General features: G+C 45.8%; 1 protein-coding gene across 4 annotated transcripts; it reads left to right on the top strand.

Annotated features, from left to right (window-relative positions):
- The first annotated feature begins 1,096 nt into the window (after positions 1 to 1,096).
- Positions 1,097 to 24,722, top strand: SHROOM1 (shroom family member 1). 4 transcript variants are annotated; one of them, XM_075102978.1, is made up of 8 exons: positions 1,098 to 1,280; positions 1,378 to 1,449; positions 12,062 to 14,941; positions 16,149 to 16,219; positions 19,764 to 20,342; positions 20,724 to 20,877; positions 22,106 to 22,378; positions 24,117 to 24,722. In XM_075102978.1, exons 3-8 carry the CDS (start codon positions 12,167 to 12,169, stop codon positions 24,369 to 24,371), a joined length of 4,107 nt encoding a protein of 1,368 aa, XP_074959079.1. In that variant the 5' UTR covers positions 1,098 to 1,280; positions 1,378 to 1,449; positions 12,062 to 12,166; the 3' UTR covers positions 24,372 to 24,722. The 4 variants fall into 4 exon arrangements, with proteins under 4 accessions (XP_074959081.1, XP_074959079.1, XP_074959078.1 ...); XM_075102980.1 differs by lacking the exons at positions 1,378 to 1,449; positions 24,117 to 24,722 and adding an exon at positions 23,901 to 24,106 and having other exon boundaries at positions 1,097 to 1,280; XM_075102977.1 differs by lacking the exon at positions 1,378 to 1,449.
- The last annotated feature ends 582 nt before the right edge of the window (positions 24,723 to 25,304 follow it).

Here is a 25,304-nt window from a genome sequence, read left to right as displayed (position 1 = left end):
TTACCCGACAAAAAGATCCCGGTTCCCTCCTGCTTCTGCTGTTCCATAAACCAGGGACAGATACTGAACTCTCTGGGGTGGCTTTGGCACCCCCCGGCTGGAGAGTGTGGTGAAGCCAGGCAAAAACCAGAGGCTGAGCCTGCGTCCCACTGGAGGAGAGTTTGCTCCTTGCCACCATGTGGAAACTGAGCGTAGCCACAAGTGAGCGGGATATTTTCATAGGAAATGTGGATGGAATCCCCAGTTTTCCTTTGAGAGATGATACATAAGAACAAATCGGAGAGCTGTTGCCTGCATGGCATTATCCAGCTGGCAGCTTAGTTTGAGAAAAAAAAAAATAGTGGCATAAAATCGGCTTATTTTTTAAGCCTAGCTGGAAACTAGCGGGAATTCATCTCGCCAGATAAGGACGTTATAAAATGTTAGTATCCAGCTCCATTGCATATATTTTGAGGCAGGAAATAATTTATTGCAGGTGCCTGAGTTGATTCAAAGTCACACAAAATAGATGAAAGCCTCAATCTGTGTGCCTTCTGTGCTGTTTTATGAATAAAACACTTAGAAAAAACCCAGCCAAAAACATTTAAAAAACCTGCAGCATATAAAACATAGCTTCAGTGTTTCCTTGAATTGTATTAACTTTTATTGTACAACCCTTTTTCTCTCCCCTTCTGAAAGTAGTACATAATTTTTAAAGAAAATGAAATCTACCTACTTTGTTGGATTAAATCGAACTACTTTCAGCTGGATTTAATTAGCTTTTGTCCAGTCGTGCTGCTCAGCTGCCCCAGAGCGAGGGCCCTTGGCCGGTGCGATATGACCCGGGGCTGGGGACGGCAAAGGCCGAGGTGCGGCGGAGTGAAGGATGCTCGTCTGGCGACGCCGTCCCAGTGGGCTGCACGGGCGGGCAGTGCGTTGGGTCCCGGGGGGGCGAGGGCCTCGCCGGCGCTCTCCGCTCTGGCCTTGGCAGCATCTTCATGGAATTTTTCGGTTGTGCCCACGCGGGAGTCGTGGCTGCTGCCCAACGCTGGGCAGAAAAAGCACCGTCGTTAATAATTGACTGGTGAGATAATGAAATAGCCGAGCCAGCTGTTTGCTTTTCTTCCTTTTCCACTGCCACTATAACGCGATGCACGGCGGAACGTAATAAACCAAAGGGCAATTTCCAGCGGTGAGGCAGCGGGTTTGGATATGAGAGTCGCTGGTGCAGCTCTGATGCCCGTGGCGTGCGTGGAGCTGCCCGCTGCCTCCGAGACACCCTGGTCGCGTGGCGGAGCCAGGTGAGAGATTGGGGAAATCGCCTCCAACACGGCGCGAGTTGCACTGACAGCACTTCAGGTTCCTGGAGTTTACAGTTTCTTTTCCACTGACTTTCAGATCTTTTCTGCGGCCGTAGCTGGAATGTGGACCCAAAGCATTAGCTTTTGTTTTCTAAAGAGAAAATTGGAGGTAAAACATTTGTGCTAGCTATGCTCTGCTGTGATCGTGCGTTCAGATCTCCAGAGGTAACTCAGCCAAACGTCATTTCACTGTGAGTGTATAGATTTTAGATGGCTCTGTCTGGTATATATTGTGTCTCTGTAATTCAACAGTGGCTGCGGTGCCTGTCTATATGTTTGTGCAAGCAACGAGTGACAATAATGTTGTGGTTACTCTGTGTTGCCCGCATCTTGTTTGCTGTAAATCTGCCAGGAACAGACCCAGGAGCGAGCTAGTGGAGGTGGCGGGAGAAGAACGAGTAATGTTGGAAAATGAAGTGTCAAAGTGGTGTGTTTTCTGTTGATCCTTTCTCCCCACCAAGGACTAACTCGGCTCTCTGGTTTCTTCCGGAGCATCTGCTGCCAAAGTCCATCTGCGCCCATCCAGAGGCACCCTTCTGTAACAGTCAGCAGGAAAAGAGATGAAGGAGCAGGATATATCTCGGAAAACTTTAAAACCACCTTTTGAAATGTTTAACCTAGGGTTGCAAGCAGCCTTAGGCACGTGTGATTACACGAGGCAGCCTGAACTTCAGGGCTTATCCTCTGTATCTCTGCGCGTGCAAGGTGACGTTTTTCGCAGGGAAATGCGTGAATATAATCAAATAAGTGAGCAAGGGCAGAACTTAATTTATACCAGAAAATGTGTCTTTAAAATGCTAAAATTATTAGTGTGTTATAATGGGTGAGGGACCAGTTGTGGACATGGGCAGTCTAGTGTGTCACCTCTGGTATGACCATCGGCCTGGTACGGGCACAGGAGCTCTGCTCCGCCCATAGGTGCGCAGATCACGTATTTTTTTTGCAGAATAAATAAAATCCAGGTCCGTGTTCAACTGAGGAGGTAAGCGCTCTGGCAGTTAGACTTTTTTTACACAGAAAATAGTTACCCTGGTACAAAAGCACATAATGATCCTCCAGCATAGGCGAGGCTGATGGTGAAGAGCAGGTTATGGATGAGCGATTCGGGAACTTGAAGGGCAAGTTTCCATAGAACAGATTAAAGGTGGAAAGCCATACCTGAAAGAACTCACACCTTCCTATTTGGATAAGAACTAATTGGTGTGAAGTGTTACAGACAGGGAATTGCTTCATCTCTCGTTTATACGTGAACCAGGCGATCCTCTAAATGAAACTTCCACTCCTCTCTGAATTACTCGCCTGCTGCCAGAGGCCGAGTGCCTGCCCTGGCGTTAGCTGCTTTGTTAGAGCCTCTCACTCTTGCACTGAGCGCTGCCTTTTCCCCGAGTGAAATAAATCTCTGCTTTCCTCAGTCTTTTTCCTCCAACACCTTCCGTCGGTTGTGCAGCACGTCTGATTACTGTTCGCAGACCAGGTGTTTAACTTCTGCCCGTGATTCCGAGCAGCTTGCGCCCCACCGTTAAACCTGTGCTGGTATCACCGCCAGATATTTCCAGATGAGTTTTAACTACTAATACAGTTTCTCATTGTTTGTTATGGAAACCAGTGATGATCACGTTTAGTGAGAGGAAGAATAAACGCTTGTGAATTCTGTCCAGATGAAAGATATGGGAAAATACTCGAATGCAATACTTGCCAAAGGAATGGGCCAGTCTAATATATTTCTTTATATTTGATGGTTTTTCTTTTATTCCAGTGGAATGCTCTACAGTAACTGGATATTACATTACTGTCTGCCCCGGCCCAAAGGCAGGCACAATTGTGTTTAACATCTGGATGAATTAGACTGAAAACAGACATCCTCTGGAAAAGGAATAGTTTCTGTTTCTTTTGTCAAAATAAGAAAGTTAAAAAGCTAGTGGCTTTCAAGATACGAAATTAACTAATTCATAATCCTGAATTTATATGTAAGAAAATGGAAGGGCTGATATTGTTTGCTGATTATGTTTTAGACTGGCAATGGGCTATGAAAGAATGGAAAAGTTACGTGCTTTACTGAGGGTAGTAAGTTATTAAAAAAAATAACTTGTAGTTAGAAGTGTTTAGGAGGCGAGAGCTCTGGGCTCTGTTCCCGTTGTGGGACTCTCAAATGATTTTATGGTCAGGCAAATAGTCCTGGTAGTGACAGTATATGACGAAAGTTCGTAACATGTACTCTGAGGTGCAAGGAGATTGCTTTGTCAGATGGAGCTCCGTTGCCACGTCGCTGCTTGCTTTCCCCCTTTTTCTGTTTTTCTCACGTGCTCAGTCTCCTCCTCACCTGGGTTCACCGTTACAAAGCTCTCCAATTAGCACAAGCTGGGTCCTGTGCTCTCCTGTGGCCTGGGAGAATCTGGGTGAGGCAGCCCGGCCGCGCCGTCCCTCCGCCCTGGGAAGACCCGGTAGGATTCTCTGTCCAAGAATTTATGTTCAGGCAGCCCTTAGATGGGAATGGCTTTGGGAATAGAGTGAAGGGAGTGTTTCGGGATCGTTCATGAAGTTCATAGTACGCAGTCTGAAGGTCGCCAAGTTCAGCAGAAACCTCATTACATTTAAGGAGCAGAGAATGAATTGTTTAATCCATCTTTATTACATCTAAAGGCCATAATCTAAATATATACACACATATACTTACATACATAAGTAGTATCTATAATCCCACTTGATTAAATGTGGACTGGACACTGCCCCTTACCCAGCCCGGTGCCTCCAGGTCAATTTGGTCTAAAGCTGGAGCAGCAGCAGCAAAATTTGTTCTCACGGCAGTTTTGTCTGTGGAAAGCATAATTACAGCACAGAGGAGTTGGAGTCTACAGTCTCTTTCCGTCTGGGCCTCTTGGACTGTAATGACAGAGCCATCTATTAAGCTTCTGAGAATAGTTTTATATTCTAACAGAAGAAAGCGTGTATAGCTGCCAGAAAACCACTGTTCTTCAAAAGATAAGGCGACTTTATGGCATTTCCCAGCCAGCCAACTCTCACTCATGAGTCTGAGCTGGAGTTAGCTCTCCCAGAGCAATAAAAGCCCAGGAAAGGCAAATTCTCCTTCATATAATGCTGTGAATACACTTGGCCTGGGATGTGTGGCAGTTGTTGGACCTGCCTGTTACAAGCACTTGGATTTTTCTAATTACAGGCTGTTAATAATGCACAGAGCGCTACCCAACTCTTACTGGTAGTTATTCTGGAGTCAAACCACAAGTCCATGGAAGGAGATTTGAACAGGCAGCCCAGGCTGCACCTACTTAGAGGCCGGTTTCTTCTCTCGTGGGCTTGGCTTGATGCCGAAGCTGTGGGAAGCCCAGTGCGGTCAGGGGGACTATGAGAATTTTATTTTTCTCTGATGTTTCTCGGACAGCCTTGCTGGCAAGCAGTCAGCAAGGTAGAGATGAGAAAACATCATCTGAGACTGCTCTTACCACTCATCTATGAGCATGTGCTCATGTTGCAGCTTAGCCCGTTCCTGGAAATCAAATCTCTTTCTCCTTGCTATCCGTTAAAATACGATGGCTTATCCCTCAGGGAGAAAGCAGTCCTCGGTGTCCTCATCTGTTTGAGATTTCTTGCCTCTTTGTACTGAGTCAAGTGCGGGGGGCGGAAAGTAGTTTTCTGCCCTTAAAGAGCAGCCTTGTGCCTAAGCTTCTGGGAGAGGAAGGAGACTAATGAAGGCTTTTTACTTTGAATTTTCTTCTGTGTTCTCTAGGATACTGGACAATATATACTAATTTTAAAGGCATATGTCTGAAAATCACCACTATCATTAGGGGTTTTTTTTCTCTTTCTGAAATGTTGTGTTCTTTAGAGTCTGTAGTTCTTTAATGCTCTTGAATATTTTTGAGTCTGTTGTTGTAGCCTGTAAGAGCAGTGTGGATGGTAAATTTATAGCATTGACAGAACTTGAATAGATTTAAAAAAAAAAGGAAAGAAGGGAAGTTTTGATGAAGTAAGAAGGGATGAAATGGAAACAACTGGAAAGAAATGCATACGTTTAGAATGAAGCTGTGATTTTTGGCAAAAGCATTTTTTTGGTGAAGTGCTTTCAGAGGTAGAAACAAAAATAAGTGTTTGGTGTTTAGTGGATTAGGGAGTAATGAGGATGGAAGCCGAGAGACATTTTTGAGGCTGAATAAGGGAAGTCAGGGAATTCAAGGACAATGGAGAAGTATGTGGTGGGTGACTGCTCTAATTAAAAGGTCAGACTCTGTTGGGCGCTCCAGAAAGGTCTCTCACAGGGCTGTGAAGAAGTGCCAGACCCGATCTTCCTCATTAAATCCTTAGCCAGAGATCGGACCATGGTTCTCAGGTCCAAACGCATTTTACTTGGGCCGCAGCTTCTCATCAGCCAAGTCGGCACGTTATTGAAGTGCCAGGCATTCGTGTCCAGCAGTGAGATGTCATCACTGCGTAGGGAATGACTCCAGGGAAGGTGTAGGATGGACCCGTTCTGGCATCGCGGCTCAAGCAAAGTTGCCGCGCTAGTAGGCAGGAATCTCCTCCTTCTCCAGAGAGCCAGGTGTAGCTAGGCAAGGAAGTTTTGGAAGATTTCTACCACTACCCCCCAGAAAAAGGGATATCGAGATGCATTATTATTTTCATCCTCTAAATTACTCAAGACACTCTTATAGCTCTAAAAGTCTTAAGTCTCTATCTGTGGGTTTTAGTGGAAATGTTTACATTCCTCAAACTATGGTGGCATTTATTTCTGTGTGCACAAGGCATAAACCTCCTCTAAATCCCATTTTAGGCTCTGTTTTGAGTATGTCTTATGCTTCGACTTTCCCTGGCTCTCAGCTGCGGGGTAAGTTTCCCACTGGGCCTGTGTAAGCCGAGCTTGAAAGTTTGTCCTTGGGTTTGGATGTATGATATCCTTGGCAACCATTAGGTACCCGCATGGTGGCTCTGGAAATGGCACTAAATGAGAAATCTGGGGTTTAGAGTCTTCAGAAATCTTTGCAAGAAAAGTACAGATTAGCAGAATCTGCGGTTTCCAGTCATCTGAAGGGGAGGCCACCTGACGTGTTGCCTTCCTGTTTGAAACCTAAAGCTGAAGGTTCTAGGGAATGTGATTATGGATTAGAAAAATATAATATTGGGTTTTTTTTAAAAAAAAAAAAGCTAAGAGATGCTTTCAGAGACGCTGGGCACAAAGATGATCATACAGCCATGCTTTCCTGGATGTGGTATCCTTGCCCTTCTCTCACCCTTTCAATAGTCACGTGAAAGTGATGGAATTTGAAGACTTCAGACATTTGTCTGGAATTTCTGGATATTTCACAGTCTGGTCGAAGGAGCGGCTCTGACTGGGATATGAGATGTCTGGAAATGAGATACAGTCCCTGAGAATGCATCCATGTCGTGTGTGTACGTGGATTTCTGTCTGGGAAGACCTGGACGGAGATCTGGGAACCTGTGCTAGATCAGCAACTGATGACCTTCCGAAGGTGTCTGAGATACCAGAGGCTCTGCACTCGCCTTCCCCAGGATTTCAGACTCTCTGGGCTTCCCCTGGACAGCCAGTGAGATCGCCCGCCACAGCAGGAGTCTCACAGATGGTATTTTGGTAGCAATTGGATCTCATAGTCTGTGAAGCAGATGGGTCAGGTGTTGCAGACTGTGCAACTGATTGGAATCCGAAGAATTTCGGCTAATATTTACATCGGGTGTTTACCCTTTGATAAGAAACAGGTCATTCACAAACATGTACACGACATAATATTGGTAGGTTGGTCACGATGTTTGGGTTGCATTTCACACGCTCACCATTGTTGGTTGGAGGACAGTTGCATGTTGTAGTTGATACAGACTAATAGCTGTGGTTTCCCCCCTTTATTTCCAGGGAGCCATTTGTTTAAAAAGGGGCGTTTTACAGAAATAGATCTAGGAAGATAGAAATAGATCTAACATGCCAACATGTCAGCAGGGTGTTGCTTTCGTCTGCGGAGTGTTTTGGAGGAGAAAACCTGTTTGCTTTCCCGAAGTTACAATTCCTCACCCACAAACACCAGTCTCAAAAGCAGGTTTGAGCTCTGCTTGTGTTTATTAATGGAAAAAGCTCATTCTTGCTTCTCTGATGGAAAGATTGCATTGGTAAACTTTAAGAGAGCTGTACAAGTGTGCAAACGTGCTGCGTGGCTGCGCTCAGTGCCAGGGACTGTTTTTCCTGGGTTGTTGAGGATAAATCAGAGGTTTGATAAAGAAAATACCTGTGTTTCAGACGGGTGATGCTTTGGGCAAGCATTGTATATAACTGCAGGTGAGTTATGGATTAATTACCAGCACGTAACACAATCTAAATGAGGTCAAACAAGGACAAACTCTAAGTAGGAGAAAGCTTGCCCTTCAAAGATGGGTAACTTGTTAAATGACTGCAGTCTAGAGTTGCTGGTTTTTCTCTGTACGGAGTTCATTTGCCAGAGATGTGAGGCTTTGACCTGCTAAGCTGGTTGCAAGGAATTCAAGATTGTGCAATACCAACCACCTTTCCCTAGAATGAAGAGGTTGAAGTGGTGACTGGTGTTTTAACAGCAGCCTGTGAGGGACTGGAGACTTCAGCAGGACTCGAACCTGCACCGAACGCTCTGGGTCTGGATTTGATAAACGTTTGGCTGAAGAAGCTTTAATGCATGTGCTGGTACCTGAACTGGGCAAATGGGCTGTAACAGTGTGGATTTCCTGGCGCTGCCTTACCACTAGTGGGTTTGGGGGTTTTTAAAAATTATTATTATGGTGGAAACTTGGAACAATTCTTGTTTTGAAACATAAGACACCATTATCTTAGCCCAGAGACGGCCCAGCCCAATGTACACAACGTCCTGTGCCACCTGGGCTCTGTTCTTCCTCGGCCGTCAGCCTGCTGCGAAGCGTTAGGCAAGCCCCGTTCCCTGCAGAGCCCCTGTTTCTCTTCCACACTTCTGTTCATCTCACCTGGCTGGTTTGTCAGAGCTATAGAGCAAAGAGCACACGTTTTGTGTTTGCAAACTGCTTTATGTAGAGGGCTGTGCCTGTGTAGGGTGTCCTAGGTAGTGCTAGAGTGAATATAGTAAGTGGGTGGAAATCAAGTTAGCCTTGTTAGAAAAAAACAAAATAAAACTTTGGATCTTAATAGGTTGATAGTGGCTTCTTCCTTGGGCATGGAGTGGCACACTTAATGCACTTCCCTCCATCTTCTGGTGTTCTTGGTTCTGATGTACTTTTAATCTAACATTTCTCTTTTTGCTTGCAGAGGTTTGCAGAGAAAATACTGTAAGCCTGCCTGGAATGTGCACGTTGTATTACTGCCGTGCCAGGGCATTTTTAAGACCCAGAGACAGTGTAGTCCGTGAGGGTGCTCTACCACCCACCAGCTGAGGAGAACAATAACATCATTGTTAATGGCAGTTGAGTTTTAAGTACATTAATGTTTTTCTTTTCCATGTGAAAGAGAAGGAGGTTTTCACATAGTTCTTTAAACACATTGCGATCAACAATTCTGCTTCCAGGGTTTAGGAAGCATCTTCCCCAAAAGAAATATGACAGGTTTTCCCTAAGGTGTGTTTCAGGATTGTACTATTTCAATTTTAGCAGAGACTTCTGGAGAACAGTATATTTCTTCAGTTCTTATAATTTTTCAGACACTCCATTGATGTGAAATTGCGAACTTGGTCTTAAGCAAAACAGATACGCAAAATGCAAGCCGTGGCAAGAGTGGGACCGGAGGGCACCAGCGCAGGGGGAAGTCCTCCTGCTTGCCTGGCTCTTCTCCGTGGCGCAGAAGGAAAGGCTGCAGGTAGCTTCAGACAGGCAACGGGAGAGACTGTGCAGGAGGAGCAGACGGAGGAGGGAATGTCCTGTGAGCTGCAGTGTCCTCCCACTCCTGCTGCAGGCAGGGACTCAGTGCTTGCTGCTGCTGCTTCCAAGTCAGATGTTCTTACCTCAGTCTTCTAACAGACTGAAATTGTATTTCCTATGATTTCTGCTATCATCATAAAAACGTGGAACAAAAATTCTCACTCTGTTGCCGACCTGACTGTAAATCACGAACAGGTTGCTTGAAATAACTGGGGGGGAAGAGATCTTGGGAAATGCTGGTGTAGGAAACCGAGAGCGCACTTTCATTGATACACATAAACCAAAGCATGACTGTTACTTAAATTCTACACAGAGCTGTGAAAAGTTAGAGCCACGTTCTCGTCGTAGATCAGGGTAGCTCTGTTAATGTCAGTGGAACAGTGCCAGCACATCCCAGACAAAGACTCGGCTCAGTCTATTAATAGCAACAGGCGAGTAACGGAGCTGCTTGGAGAAGTTCCACTGGAGCAAAATTTTGATTAAAAAACCAGAGATAAGAATGACAGAGGAATCTGCCTTCTGGTGCTCTTGTGGAATGTGGCTCCCACGGGGTTTGATCCTGTGCACCTCCCAGCACCCCCAGGGACCACCAAGCCTCGCACGGCTCGGTGAGACCCAGCAGACACTGCGGTGCTCCGGGCTTGCCGGTGCCGTCTGTTCGTTTAGATAACGTAACAACAGCGGTGTGATAGCAACCGTGGCACGGTCTGGTTCTGCATTTATTGTCAGGGCAATCATCCTCTCAGCTGCTTCTCCTTCTTTGTAGCTTCAGAAAATCCAAGGTTTGCCTTTCACCAGATATCAAGGTTTTTATTTCTTTAAATTCTTCAATACACTGTGGCGAAAAGGATGGGGAATGTCGTCGTCGGCCGTTGATGCTTCGTGTTTTCTGTGTGACTCTGTTATTCAGGGATAGACAATTAAATTTCACAGCTGCATTTTAGATCATCGCTGAAGAGAGAGAGAGACCTTCTCCAGGCATCCTTGAATCGGTTTCTTACTGAAGCTTCCAAAAAAGCCCAGCAGAAATTCCCACTGTGCGGTGTTATGCAGTTTTCATTTCCCAGAAACTAGCTAATTTATTTACTGTGCCCCACCAGTCCAAGTTCTCTTTATAGATTAACTTGTGTATTTTGGCTCCTATCCCCCTCTTCCTTTGGCTCAAAATGAATGATACCAGGACTGTCTTTGAAACAAGGCAGGAATGTGAAGTTTTTTTGATTAAACAGCAACATCACCCCTGAACCCTCCCTTTCTGGCGGCTTTATGAGGCCCCACTGCAGACGTGCGGTATTGGGAACGGGAGATTAAGGTCTGGTGAGTTCAACCTTTTTGAAGAAGTCAGACATGTAATATTCTGATAGGATTTGGAGGGAGTTTGCATCTCCTCAGAAGGTGTGTTGCTGGAGCAGCTTGTCACCGAAGGTTTTCAAGACTGTTTGCTTTCTTTTAATAACTGCTCAGTCTTTAGAACTGGTTTAAATGAGAATTACTAGGCAAGGTCACTGGCTGGCACCTACCTGGCTTGCCAGGTTCAGCCCTTTATCAGGGACTCGTGCTGCCTGTGAGCATGTCCGAGGGGTCCGAAGCTGGCTGAGGGGGTCACGCTGTTGGTGTGACCATCTCTTGCGTGTCTTCTGTTGGCAGACTGCTTGTCGAGACCCCATTTGTTCAACTAAGCCTGCGTGCATCATGTATAATGATCGGAGAGTAAATGTCAAGTGCTGCTGATAAACACAGGCCATCTTCTAGACTCTGCAAAAATTGTGTATTTGTGGTACGTGACCTCTAAGCTGGTGCTTTTACCTAGTGCGTTTGGTGTGTTTGCAGGGGAGTTCTGAGCATCGGCCATAAAAATATTTGGTTGTCTTTTAAAATCTGTAATTTGTTACTGATGGCAGAATCTGTCATTGAGTTACCCTGTCGATCTCTCATCAAGCCCCTTTCTGTAAGCCTCTGGGAAAGCTTTTCCAAGATGTGTATTTCTGAGCACGGAGGGAACTGGCATGGAAGCTCGCTTAAATGACAAACCATTTTCATTGTGTTCATGATATAAAGTATGATTTGGTTCTTGCTTCTCCGAGAAACAATGGAAGCCTTTAAGGAGGGGGGAGAAGGCTGGTAAGACCGATTAGAATCATGTTTTCTTCCTATTTGGTAATTTTTCTGGGTTAATCTGTGCACTGCTTGTTCGGTACAGTTATCCACGGGGCACTGACATGTCCAACTAACCGCCCACGTGTTCGTATTCCTGGGTGAGATTTTCTGGAAGGAAACGTGGAGGCACTGCGGGGGCTCGGGGCACGCTTTGTGTAATGTCAGTGCAGTCGTGGAGTTGCGAAGCCCCAGGCTGTTTAGATCCATCCAAATGAGAGCGAGGCACCGATCCACGGCTGTGAGCATTTTTGGAAGCACAACTCTAAGTCGCTTTGAAGCTTCAAGTAGGCAGGTGCATGTTGTATTTAAGCACCTCCAGGATTAGGCAGCACTGAGCTGGGATTTTTCAACTCTTTAGACATTTCTAGGCAGATACAGAAACTAGTTTTGATTCTGGCCCTTGATGTTTTGCAATCGTAATGAGAGGGCGTCTTCTAATTGTCTGTGTAGTCTTTTAGATTTAATGAAGATCTAGAGAACTCTTGTTATTAAGACTTAGTTGCTCTGTCTGTGTTAGAGGAAATGATTAATCCAAGATCCTGATAATTACTGAAGCCAGAATTTTACTTCTAGCTACTCTAAGTACTATTTTCAAGTTCTCCTCTTGAGCATGTGTGTGATGCTCGCTGCCTGATGTCCCCAGGTGCGATCGGAGTCCTCCCACTGAGTCTTCTTCACATGTTTTTCTTTCCTTTCAGGACCCTCTAGACACTGTTGGAATGTGACTACAGAGAAAAAGGTGATTTTCTAAGAACTTGATTGTGGACGTTTAATCAGACTTTGATTTTTGGAAATGCCGCAACATGGCTTCATCCGGGAATGACATAGAAAGATGGACTCACAGGCAAGGTGGTGGAACTGGAGAGCTGGTAGAGCCTGTGACCTCTCCTGAAAATGGTAATCGTCTTTCACCAGTGAAGGCGATCAGCAGTATAGATCATCTCTTGCACCTCCCCGGAAGAGTAGACTCTGCTTACAGCTCTTTCTCAGGGGGATCAAATGTTCCAGAGTATCCCACACCATCGTGCTACGGTGAAAACTGCTGTTTGCCTCCAGAGCAGGTATCGTACATGGACTCGGAATATGTAAGAGGTATTTATAATCTCAGTGTGGCAAACTCTGACCTCAGATACCCGCAGCCGTACAAGGCACCAGACTTGAGCATCCATAATAACTCTAACGGCACCAGTCTCGCTGAAGGCTGTGGAAGCACTCCTATCCGAGGGACTTTAAATCAGGGACCGCTGCCTCTGGCTGCACCTCTGCCTTCTCCTCCCACGCGACTCGATAGCTATAAAGTCACTAAACACCTTGAAAACTCAAGAGGGAGACGCAGCTCTGGAGGTCGCAGTGACTGCAGCGTGCAGCCAGCTCCTTGCGTGCAGGACAGTCACCCAGCAGGTAGGGATGTACCCTGGGGTCAACGCAGGGACGAAATTGCTGAGCGAGATGTAGTGGCTGCTAGGAGAAAGACTCTGGAAAACAAGGGCCTTTCTTCTTCTGATGCTACAAATGAGGTATTTATATCAAAAATTCAGGGGTTAAAGCCGGAGGAAAATGGAGAGTGGAGCCCATCCCAACAACCTGTAAAGAGAAGCAACCCACATATTTTCAGCAGACCTTCTTCATTCATTTTTCAAGAATATTTAAAGACTGACTCTGTGGCTAATGTCCCTAAAATACTTTCTGCTTATAATTCACCTCACGCTTATAAGATTCCTGAAGAGATGAACTCCAGGTCCTATCGCCCAGTGCTTACTGACCCCAGCACTGTTAATGATACACAAGAAGGCAAACAGTATCCCTGCAGCGTACGTAAGCCAACCTTCAGAGAAGCAGACCTGCAAAGCGCAGTGCCAGACCCAAGCCGACAGTGCCCACTCCGTGCTGAGTTGCATTCAGACTTGGATCAGGACGTGTTTGAGGAGGGTTGTGACTTAAAATATATGGAGAATGCTCTTCTAATTAAAAATGCTTCCAGGAAGCTGAACAGTTGTACAGATGGAAATCAGTGCTTTGACTCTGAAGGAAAAACTGGGAGCGGTGTTAGGGAGCCGCTCCTGAATCAGCGAGCCAAAATGCAGGGATCACCACTGTCCTGCAGCTATGACACTGTAGAAGCAGAGCACCCTCGCTGTGAGGAGTCGGATCAAGGAAATAAGCAATGCTACGATAATACTAACCAAATGTCTTTTTTTAGGCCAAAGGAAGATTTCATACCTCCATTTTTACATAAAGTCAAGAAAGAAAAACAGGCTAATACCAGCAGTCCTGACCCCAGCACACATCTAGAAGAAGGGGAACCTCCTGTTCAGAAATATCAACCTGAAGTTCAGAAACAGCTCTTAGGGCCGCTTCAGGATGATCTTGCCAGTGAACAAATAACCAGGCAGACGACTCCCATGCTTTACTATCTTTCTGGGGGGAAAACCACCAATATCCTGCACCACCACAAGCTCGCCCAATGTCAAGAGGACTTGAGGAGCTTACCAAAGGAATTCCCAGCAAGCAGCTACTCTGCCTCAGCGCGACGTCTAGAGGCACAAAGGGAAAGCAATCAGCTTCAAAGGCCCGACCACCACCATCAGTGCAGTGCTGATGATCTGCTCGAGACCGATGATCTCGTCCTCGGGAGTCCTGCTTCATCCACGGATGAGAGTTTCCAGAACGACTATAGAGAGAAACTTAAAGTGGCTCAGAGAAAGGTTCTGAGAGAAACCTCCTTTAAAAGAAAAGACTTACAGATGAGTTTGCCCATTAGACTCCGACAGAAACCCTCTAAAAGGCCTTCAATTGAACACCTGAGGTCTTTCTCGTTATCCAGTGCAAGTGAGGATGCCAAACCTGTTCCTTGTTCCTCTTCTCATCGAGAATCCTTGGGCAGTTTCAATAGGGATGAAGAAATGAAGAGGCCACAAACAGGTCGAATCGGGGGAAGGAAGAAGGTAACAAAGGAGCAAAAGAAACTGTGTTATTCTGAACCTGAGAAACTCGATCAGCTGGAAGAGAAGGAGGCATCGTGGAGTCAAGCAAGGGATGAAATCACTGAGCAAGACATAATGGCGGCTAGGAGGAAGACTCTGGAAAACAGGGGGAGGACACTTTCCAGCTCAAGTGTCTCCAAGACGGAGCTGAAACAAATCCAGCAGACTGCACTTATGGAATACATGGAACGAAAGATTAATCAAAGACCAGGTAGTTCACAACACCTCCCGCTGCATAAGCCGCCCCTGCAGAAGAGGCTGTCGCATCCCAAATGGCCTCCTGGCAAGGTTTCCAATCCAAACGGCAGCAGGACAGTGCAAACCAGTGAGAATTTCTGCCACGTTTTCTCTAAAGGAAAATCGCCCAATGTTTTTCCACCTTTGGCTTTTGTTCCCCCGCTGAGCGTGACCGGCAGGTGCGATCCCAGCTCTGATGCTGCTGGTACAGCCACCCTGAAGCACGAGCCCTCTCCCAGCGAAGCGGACGGGAGCTGCACCGGCAAGTGTGCGTCAGCGGAAAGTCTCCCGCAGGCAGATGCTCCTGCATCTGGGAGAGCTCGCGAGAGATCGAAATCGACTCCTCCTTCCACGCAGGTAAGAAAGATCTTAAGATAGTAATTATTTTTGAGTCTGACTTACGGCTATTTACCCGTTTTAGAGAACTTTGGGACTACTCCAGTGAAAAACTGCTGAACGTCACAAATTAGGAATTAAGACTTGATTTATTATTTGTTTTAGCGTGCAACAGAGAGGTGACAGATGTGGAGAGGAAACCATATTTGCTTAATCTATGGAAATGCCGTGTGGTCTTTTGAAAGCAAAACGCATGCTCTGGTTTGCAGCGTAAGGGGAAATGATTTGGGGGGGATTTGGGGAGAAGCACTACTAATTTTAATGCGTTAAATATTTTTTGATTAATGATAACAATTCGTTGTTCTCAAAAGTATTTTGCGAGAAAGTATTGCAGATGAACAAGGTGTTCTTTAATGTGAAAAGTTACAGGAGAGTTGCACGAGGGTGGAACCTTCGTAACAGCTGATGGAAACGCGTATTTGGTCTGGGCAGAGTCATTTGTTATCGCTCAGCAAGTGCGCAGGTAAAGGCAGGGAGGAAGAGGAGTGTCTGCTTCAGGGGACACGCTGTGCGAGTGCCGTAGGCTCTGCCCGAGGGCTGGACGACGCCGGGCACGCGAGGATCCCTTCCAGAGCTGGCGAGGGGTGCGCGAGGGGTCCGGCGCTCTGACGACGCGCTTGCAGAGAACGCGGGCCGTATGCGGGGCGATGCTGTTTGTCACCACCGTTAACGACGGCACCTTCGTTAGGGGACTGTCCCCGAAACCGCTGTCAGAGAGAGATTTTTATAAATGACCAACCTTTTTGGCTCCTGAATCTGAAGGACAGTAGCCATCAATATCGTTGTCAAGGAGAATAAAGATGATAAAAGGGTCAGAAAAACAAATAGTCTAATATGTTACTAAAATTACCCAACTGAAGAGGATGGCAAACTCCCACCGACGCTGCCTGCTTTCTAAATTGTTATGGGGGTCAATGAGAGTATATATTTTGACGCTAGCTGTTCTTTGGTTTTCTAGGAAAGAGAGATGGATGCTGCCTAGGAAGGGCATAATAGTCATTAAGGAAAGGAGATAGGCAAACTCAAAAATAAAAACCTTGGTGAACCTACTCAGAGATCTACTGTTGGCTTCTGTTTCTGGGGGTAACAAAAGTGGGAGTAAAACTAAACAGCTGCCTAGTTTGAAAATGCTGAAATTGTTGTCCCAGTGTGCTGTTTTCATTTCCAGGGCGCTTACGGATGTGCCGGTGGTGCAGCGGCGCCGTCTCGGCGTTGCAAGAGCTGTCTCGGCCCACCCAGGTAAGGCTGTGCCTAGGTAGAGCCTAAGTCCAAGACATGCGAACCCCAACGGCAGCTGTGGTTGTCTGGTTCTGCCCTTGTGTCTTGGCCATCCTTCGTTGGCCATATGGGAATATTCACCCGCTGCACTATTTGTTTCATTTTGGGGCACTCTTTAAAATCATTTCTACTGTTTGGAGCAAAAGTGGAAGATGCAGAGTGCACCTGAGCAGTTCTCCCCGCAGCAGCCGCTCTTCTTCAGATGCCTGAGATCACAGCTCCCTCCTCTGAGCTCCGGCGAAAACAGCACCTGCAACAGCTCGATATGCCCAGGCTTGAAAAATACGTGTAATCACAGAGTGGTGTAATAGGGGCTTTTGGTGTGTGGTTTTTAAAGGAAAAAAATATTGTGCCCTTGACACATAGCTAACTAGAAAGTTTGTATGTTAACTCTCGATTTTTGTTTTGCTGATCTGAGGAGCATCGGGGCGAAACAGATCTGAACTTTGCCTCAACAAGGCAGCGATGCTGGCGCTTGTGTAGCAATAGAATTTCCACTGTTTTGCTCATTCAAAAAGATCCAAAGGGTTTCTGGAGGCTTGATTAACCTAGGAAAAAGATTGTATTTTTAGTAAGATTTTGAAGTTTTTCTTAGACTTCCTAGTTTAGCTGAGAGGCTCAGCAGGTCAGCATGAATGTCAGGGGAAGGACTGGACAGAACAGCAACATCAGACACATTTGATCGTAGCTCTATAATATGTACTAAGTAATGAAAAGATGAGAAATCCAGAACTGGTTTCACTAGTAATTAATTTAGGTGATCATCTTTGGGAAAGAGCTGTAAGTACAGGTTTCATTCTGTAATAGTTGTATCTCATATTTTCTCTTTGTTTTCCTCCACAAGAAAGTGCTGTTGAGCTGTGGTAGAAAATCCAGACTAGACCAGGCGTGTTTGCAGTATTAATTACTCAAATAAAAGTTCCAGCTGGGACCAGGAGCAAGAGCAAGCTGGGATCATTACCCACACCGATAGTGTCCGTACGTTAGTGGGAAAAAAGCTTGAGAGCATTATTATGCATATTTTGCATTGATTCAGTTACACAATATAATTTTGAGGTAGTTTTCACTGATGTTATCCATTTTCTGTGATAACTGCTGCAGATAGTTTGTTTAGCCTACAAGCTGGTCCTACCTGCTGCCGTTGCAGTGAGGCCTGACAACGAGTAAGAATAAGCCCTGGCAATGCTTGCGGTGGTTTTCTTAGGTCTCTCTGTATCTCTTCTTTTCATCTTCTATTGCTCCGTAAACATTTGTCGATCCATGATGGCAATATCGCACCATCATCGCGCTAATTTGGGTATCACAGTACGGCATCGCGTTGCCGTGCTGTGGGGTTTCGCAGGGGGTATATTTCTAGCACCTTTTTGATGGAAAGGCTTCACCAGCATTAAGGGCATCACTAAATCACCAGGACCAGGTGGTTCATGTCATGGTCAAATGAGTCTTTTATTTTTAATTGCAGTGAAAAGGTGCACATAATAGATAAGGTCTCTCTAAGTGACATTGTTAGTCATTATCTAGTACAAACGACGATTGAATTTCCCTTTGCCAAGCTGACTTCATTTTTTGACGGAAAGCTAAAGTGACTGTGTTAAAGCTGCAAAGTAGAGCTGGAAGAAGGGAAATGATGAGAGAAGCTGGATTTTCAGAAATAGCAAGGCTTTCATTGCTGAGCCACAGCACAGCTCAGTTTGGCCACGGGAGAAGCTTTGTTTTTCGCCAGCGCCTGCTTGAGCCGGGTAAGCGCAGCTCAGCTGCAAACCACCCGCGCTCCCCACAGAGCCCCACATCTGCATCAGGAAGCCTGCCCAGACAAGCTACAGCTGGAGATAGCGCAGGGCTCGTGGGATTAAGTATAACCGTCCAAGCATGTGGAAGCTTTCCTGACACAACACAGTCTGCTGCTGCTTTCTTAAATCTAGGAACTGTTATCTGTGTGTGTGTATCTTCACTGGGGGTACTGCGGCCTCCACTGTTAGACGTTAAGTCTCTTCATCGCTCCCCACTGCCCCGTTCTTTCAAGAAAAGAAAATGCCTCCCTTCATATCTCCACACACATCTTAGGAGAGACTCACACCACCCATAAAGCCAGGGTTAACTAGGAGCTTTAGGGGAGGGGAGGACCGGTTGCTGCATTGCTTGTATATGAGACCGTAGCGAAAGAGCTAAACAAAGGTGGGCAAAACCTGCACTGAATTTTCTATGCCCGTTTTGAGGCAGGAAATGTTTGCTTTGTGCCTGCAACTTTGAAGCTCAGATGTCAGGTTAACATAGCTAAATTGGGGCTTATAAATCTTCCTTCCATCTAATCCCTCCAGCTTTCCTCTCTGCTGTCCTGTCATAATCCTGTTAGGTTATGAAAAATTTTGCTAGAGGAAAAAATAGGTTTGTTCATTCAGTCATGATTAATACGATAGTATTTATATATACAGTGCACCGTCTATTTTCACAAGCAGTTACATGGATGTATACGTGACCATCAGTGATTGCAGACGGTCTACACATACTCCAGTCATCTTGTGTTCAACAGGGCCTCTACAGTCTTGCAAATTCTGATCCAAAGTGTATTTTTAAATTACATATATCTACTTATTCTGGCATCATTAGTAAAATTATTTATGCCCTGCAGACAGTAGCTTTTTCCATCAAAGTTTCTTCTGAAGCGTTGGATCAGAAAGCTCAAAGCACTGGGTCAGACATGCATCGGCCAACTCAGAAGTACAGGTTTCATCTCAAAATGGTTCACTGAAAGGATTTAATAAAACTTTTACTTAACTCTAATGGCCATTTCAAACCAGGAACCTCAGGTGAACAGTGTTTCCTCTGTGTTGGTATTCAATTCACCTGAAGAGAAGGAAGCACTAGGTGTCGTCTCTCAGAAGGGCTGAGAAGTGATGCACAAGAGATGGGCGGCACAAACCGCTTCTCCTGGGCTGAAACGTTCTCGCTGTAGCGATAAGAAGGCGTGAGGAACAAGACGGTGCAGGTTTGCCCTCTTGAAGCACAGTCGCTGAGTTACAAGAGAGCTGGGGGAGGAAAGCGCAAATTGTCCTCTTGTTCCTGCCCGGTGCTGCCCAGGGGCGGCCTGGGAAAGCGAAGGTCTCAGCAAGCCCCGGTCCCCGCGGGCGTCTCGTCCTGCCAGCAGCGTGCTCACCAAGGCGGGTGGGATGGCCGTGTGCTTTTCATCCCCTTGCGTGTGTGATGTTTTAGGATGCTTTTTACCATGGGTTTATTTCAGAAAACATGTATGTTGGTCGTAATTAGAAAATGAGAAATTCAATGGGGATTCAAACAACGTGGGGTGGTGCAGCTAGACATTTTACATACTCACTTTTATTCCGAAGCAAAAGTAATAGGTATTATGGAATCTGAATTTTAAAAACTTTAATAGAAAGAGGAAGCTGGAAAGATAATGACAATTACCTGTAGCTGCTTAAACAGTCTGCAAAAATATCTCTTGTAGAGGATGTGCCTGCAACAAAAGGAATTGTGTTCTTTCTTATAGTTTCCGTGATCCTGAGAAAGATGGATGTGAGAATCACGAATATAAAGACAATAACATAACTGGACGTGCCTGTTGTCAGGACATGAAGGAGCTGACTCCCGAAACCTCTATTCCTGCCCCAAGAAGCGGAAGCAAGGAAGATGCTATGGGGGAGGAGGAATGCAGAACTAGATCTCTGAATGGCAATGCTTTGATGAAGCGTCCAGAGCAGCAGCCCGCAGCTTCTCCAGAGCGAGTAACGTACTGCCACGCGGCGTTAGCTCAGCCTCCCCAAGGAGACAAAAATACAGCCAAAGGTGTAACTGCAAAGGAAACACCTGTGCACGATAGCCAAGGTGATGCTCTCCCTGAGAGAGAGGCAGATCTGCCCAACAGGAGACTGCAGTCTCCCGAAGACCGGCGATACGAAGAACTTGCTATGGAGATCGTTGCCAAAGACAATTCCCTGGTTGATATTCTCATGCCTCATCCTGTTAGAAAAACCGCTCTAGACCTGATGGAGGGTCTTTTTCCTGTTAACATTTCCATGCTGGATAAATCACACAGAAAAAAAGACGTACAGCCTGCGCAGGAGAATGGGTAAGTAGATAAAACCAATTATCTAGTATTTTAAGCTATTTTAGTGAATGGCTATCGTGTATATACTAGTAGAAGATGACTGGAGGATATCGCTTTATCTCTGTTTCATTAACAAAATATTTTAGCTTCCTGATTTATATATCAAGAAATATCTGAGGCTATGGGGATATGATGGAAGAAATGTGGTTCGATGTTACCTTATTAAAAGGGGCTGCGACAAACCTGGGCTGCAAATCTTTTGCTCTATATCTTTTAAAAACTTAGAAAAATTGCTGCTAAGAGAAGAGAGCAATTCCATAGCCAAGATGGGTAAAACCACGAACACAATGTTTATGAACAGAACTGTAAGCGGTTGCCACAGGTATTTATTTTCTGTTCCAGTAGCAGGAACAGTAGTAAAGATGCAACAGAAGACTGTCCTGTATCTGAACACGATGCCAGGCAGAGGAGCGAAGACCCTGCCTCTGAGGGAAACCAAATCCAGAATAGGAGCAGAGACAGCACAAACGACCTAGATGACATCACGTCCAAGAAAGTATGTAGACGGCCATCAGAGGAACCGCTGTTTCTCCACCGCAACAAAGAAGTTATTATTAATGTCACTTACATTACTGTGGATATTTTTATTCATTACTTTTATCCCAATAATAATGTTTCACAGATAAATTTGCATCCGTTTTTGTCAGTAGGTGAAGTCCTGGCAAATTGGCATATTAATCATAAATGGTGATATTTAAATGCTGCCTGGCTGGATTCAGATCTCCTCCCACATCTCTTCAGCAGGTCGTCGGGGATGGGTTGTATCTGGAACACGCACGCAGGGTTGGTTATACGTTTCCTTGCAAGGCCAGCTCCCGTGCAGCAGCTGACTCACAATTTGACGCTCAAATCTGGTCTCAAAATCTGTAAAATTCATTACAACTGGCAGCCTAAATAAGAAATGTTTTTTACTGTGAGAGAACTGGCAGCAGTGTCTACAGTGCCCTGTTAATTCCATACGTGCAGGGAACAGAGGTAGCCTGGACGTAGCTGGGCTATGATAGAGATACGGCAGCTTGGAAGGGCAATTTGTAGCTTTGAAGAATTAGATAAATTTTTTCTTTCCTGTAGAAACCTGGCCATGCTCCATCCCAGGTAATGACAGTCTGCCTTCCTGAAACTCCCTCTGCTGTGCACGTGGTGATATTTTTCATTACCCACCGTCTGACTGCTGCTCCTGCTCGTGGCGGCGTTGGTCGAGCTCCGAAAAAGCTGACAGGGCTCTTCTCCCGCTCCAGGGCCTTTTTCCATATCAATGTTTCTGTTTCAAACAGCCTCCGCTTGCTTCATGACCCAGGCACTGTGGCTTGCTCGAATCACCCGTGGAGCTGACTTTTTCTGTGCATAATATAAATGAAATTCCTGTTAGTTCTTGTAAAGCTTGGTAACAGAGCTGTGGCTACATGCTCATGTCTTAGAGCATAACCGTGTGTAATCACGTTGTAATCTTCATCGCAGTTCACTTCTGACTGATTGGAAGCTCTCTGAGCTAGGGATTATATCACCAGTTAAGGTGATTACCAGTAATTTGCTTTTCAGAGTTTGAGAATTAAGTACATCTTAGAAAACCTTTTTTTTTCTTCTTTCCTAGAGCTTAAAATTATTTTAAAAGTCAAAAATTCCACAAAGACAATGTGAGGAAAATCCATTCCCTAGAAATGATGTGGATTCTCTTTGGCAACAACAGCTTTCTATGATTTCTGTTGTCCCCCCCCCCTTTGCAGCTGGAACTCATCTCCGGCCTCCGGTCAAAGCTGCAGACCCTGTGGGAGGAGAGGGAGCTCATCCTCTCTGAAGCCAGGGCGTGTGCCGAGCGAGGCGAGGAGCTGGAGGCAATGGTGCAGGACGTCTGCAAGCCCAATGAGTTTGAGCGCTACATGATGTTCATCGGTGACCTGGAGAAGGTTGTGAGCCTCTTGCTCTGCTTGTCCAGCCGCCTTGCCCGAGTCCAAAATGCCATGAGGAGGATCGATGGCAATACAGATGCTGAGGAGAAGGTGAGTGTCAAGCGAGCAGGGTATTTGAGTTGTTTCGTTAACTTCTTCCGAGGTGGGGCTGTGCTCGCCTCATTTGTCTGACAGCTCTAAAGGACAGCTGTCCATCAGCCAGGAATCCCAACAGCCGTTGCGTGGGCAGTGTTCAGCGCCACGCGACGTGGCTCCACGGCCGAAGCAGAGCGGGGCTCTGGAGTGGACACAGGTTCAGTGCTGGAGAACACCAGTGCGGGGTGAGCTCTGCAGCTGGGCTCTGGGGTTGCAGCAGCAGCAAAACCCTGCGAGGGTCCGAGCCGGAGGGGTGGCCTCTGAACCCCCGGCTGCTCCCTGCGGTGTAGCTCCAAACGTGTGCTTCAGAGGGCTTTCTGTTTTGTGGGGGTTTCCCCCCCCCGATAATTTCAACGTGGTAATTGATGCCTTTGAAATAGTATTTCACTTTATGGGCTGATCTTAACTAAAGCAAGCAGGAAGAAGATGTGGTCGTAACTTGAGACAAAACTCCCCGTAGTTGAACTCAAACAGCCAGTTTTGCTGGAAAATTAGGAATTATCTCACGTCACCAGGAAATCTTTCCAAGTCTGAAAAGTCTATTTTTTTGCTAGAGGAGGCAAACCAAATTTATCCAGGGAATGATGCCTTCCTGCTGTTCTAATTGCTTTTTATCAATACAGTACCTGCTGTTACCTCTCATTTGGAAATTAGAAAAGCACAGGGTTAGAAAAGCTGGGATTTCCTGGAGCTGGGCTGCTGCCGACCTGCAGCTCTAGAGTTTTATCGTAGTTCATGTGCAGAAGGGCTCCGAGGGAGTCCGGCCATGCAGTGTGACACCGAGAATCAAGACCTACCCGCACCAAAACGTCAGTCGTGTTAGCGTTAATAAATTTGAGCAGCATTTTACGCTGACTTTGGCCAACAGACTTAGTGGTTGGCAGGGGAGCTGCTGTTTCTTTAGTGTTATGTTAATATTCTTCACAGTAAATACATTAAAATAACTTATTCAAGAATTTGAATAGCACACTCAATAAAGACGTGGTTACGTGCCAGCATTTTAACAGCCATCTCCCAGTCACTGCCATTGCCCCGATGTTAGCAAAACCAGCGGCCTCGATCTTTGACTCCATTCTTAGGGTGTCGATGCTGACCGTTGCTCTGTGGTACATTTATGGACGCGGTCCTGAAACCGGACATTTTCCAGCAGCGCTGTCCCTGTGAAAATCATTACAGCTGAAAGAGAATTAGCTGAAATGTGAAAGGTATTAAAAGCCTGTAGAACAGGCAAGGCTTGATTCTTGTGGGTTTGTTAAGACGAAACCTTTGATGAACAGTTACTGTCTGTATCAACGTTACTTTTAATAGAAGTCACACTATCTTTTTAATACGACGTTGGCACTCTGGCCACAGGCAGCTCGCAAAATACAAAGGTATGTGCCTTAAAGAGCTTCTAATTGAATGAAGACAGACACAGGATACTTTAAAACTGCCACAAATGTTAAGTATATTGATTTTTTTTTTTTCCTGAGGGCAGCATGGAAGAAGTGAGCCTTGATGGGGTTTACTGGGTGTCTTTACCTTACAAGCCACAAGAATGAGTAATTCAATCGAGAAAAAACTCATGTGGAACACAAAGCCCACAAGAGGAAGTAATTAAACTAAATTGACTGTGGCTTCCAAATGAAGATCTAGAGTCTGCCAAGAATGATGAGTTTTCATAGTGTGCTGCTTTGTTTTTTCATTCTATTAGCAATCGCTGAACGAACGGCACAAGCTCTTGTCTCGGCAGCGGGAAGATGCAAAAGACCTGAAAGACAATCTAGATCGCAGGGAAAGGGTGGTCTCTGGTATCCTTGCCAAATACCTGACTGATCGGCAGCTCCAGGACTACCGACGCTTTGTTCAAGACAAGACCTCCTTGCTAATTGAACAGAAGGACCTCGAAGAGCAGATTAAGTTTTTTGAAGAGCAACTAGAAACTCTTGAGAAAAGCATCCCCCTCTAATACCCGCCAACACACCACCCGTTTTTACCCATCGTAATCTGTGACGTTCCCCTGGAAGTCCACAGGCGCTCGCTGCACTGGGCTCGGATCGGTGAATTCTTGCAATCCTGTTAGTGCCGCAGCATCGACAAGTGCTTGGATGCTCTGGGGATGCTCTAGGCACGCGCTGGACATGCCTCCCCCTTTGGATGGGCCAGTGACGGCATCGTACAGTATGTAGCAGGCTGCATTTTGGAAATGACTGATAGGATGTGTCGCTCCTGTTAGCTTGGCGTGTATTTCCCCTCCTTCTTGTCTGTCCATCTGTTTCCAGGTTGACATAATCTCAATAAAAGAACAATACAAACCTTTTCCCCTTGTGGGTGCATTGAGTGTTTGAAATGAAAAATGATGTGGGCGTTCAGATTCTAATGGGGGATTGCACAAAGCCATAGGAAATGTTAAGGGCCATTTCAGTGAAAACTCCTCATTTCTACTGCTTACATGTATGATGCAGTAAAAATACTCTGTAATGGAAGAAAATAATTATTTCCTTTCTTGGCAGTTGCCATCCATGAGTCTTCCCTGGCTCCACATAATCCCGGTAGCCTGTTCAGTAGCTGGTCTTAGGAGGTCAGAAAAAAAGGGTCAAAAAGAGACGATCAGGGGTGAAACTGGCTTGAATGAACACTTTTGGGAACAATAAACTCTGAACTTATTCCTGCGCAGGCATTTGCAAAGTCCTCGCTACACTTTCAAAGTGTTTCTTTTTCAAGCAGCGCCTTCAGGGGTTTGTTTTTAAGTAATTTTCAATTGTCAGTGTGCACAAGAAGCGCTGGGTGTGGGGGGAGGCTGTGCTGCAGCGCGAGGCAGGTGGGATGAGTGGAGGAAATTATTCAGTTTCAATGAGGCTTTACATAAATCCCTTGGCAAAAATCTTTTATACTCGCGTTG

The sequence above is a fragment of the Phalacrocorax aristotelis genome, chromosome 8, assembly GCF_949628215.1.
Source record: "Phalacrocorax aristotelis chromosome 8, bGulAri2.1, whole genome shotgun sequence".
Taxonomy (NCBI): Eukaryota; Metazoa; Chordata; class Aves; order Suliformes; family Phalacrocoracidae; genus Phalacrocorax; species Phalacrocorax aristotelis.
Note: the sequence above shows the minus strand (reverse complement) of the source record. Positions and strands in the feature narration are given on the sequence as shown.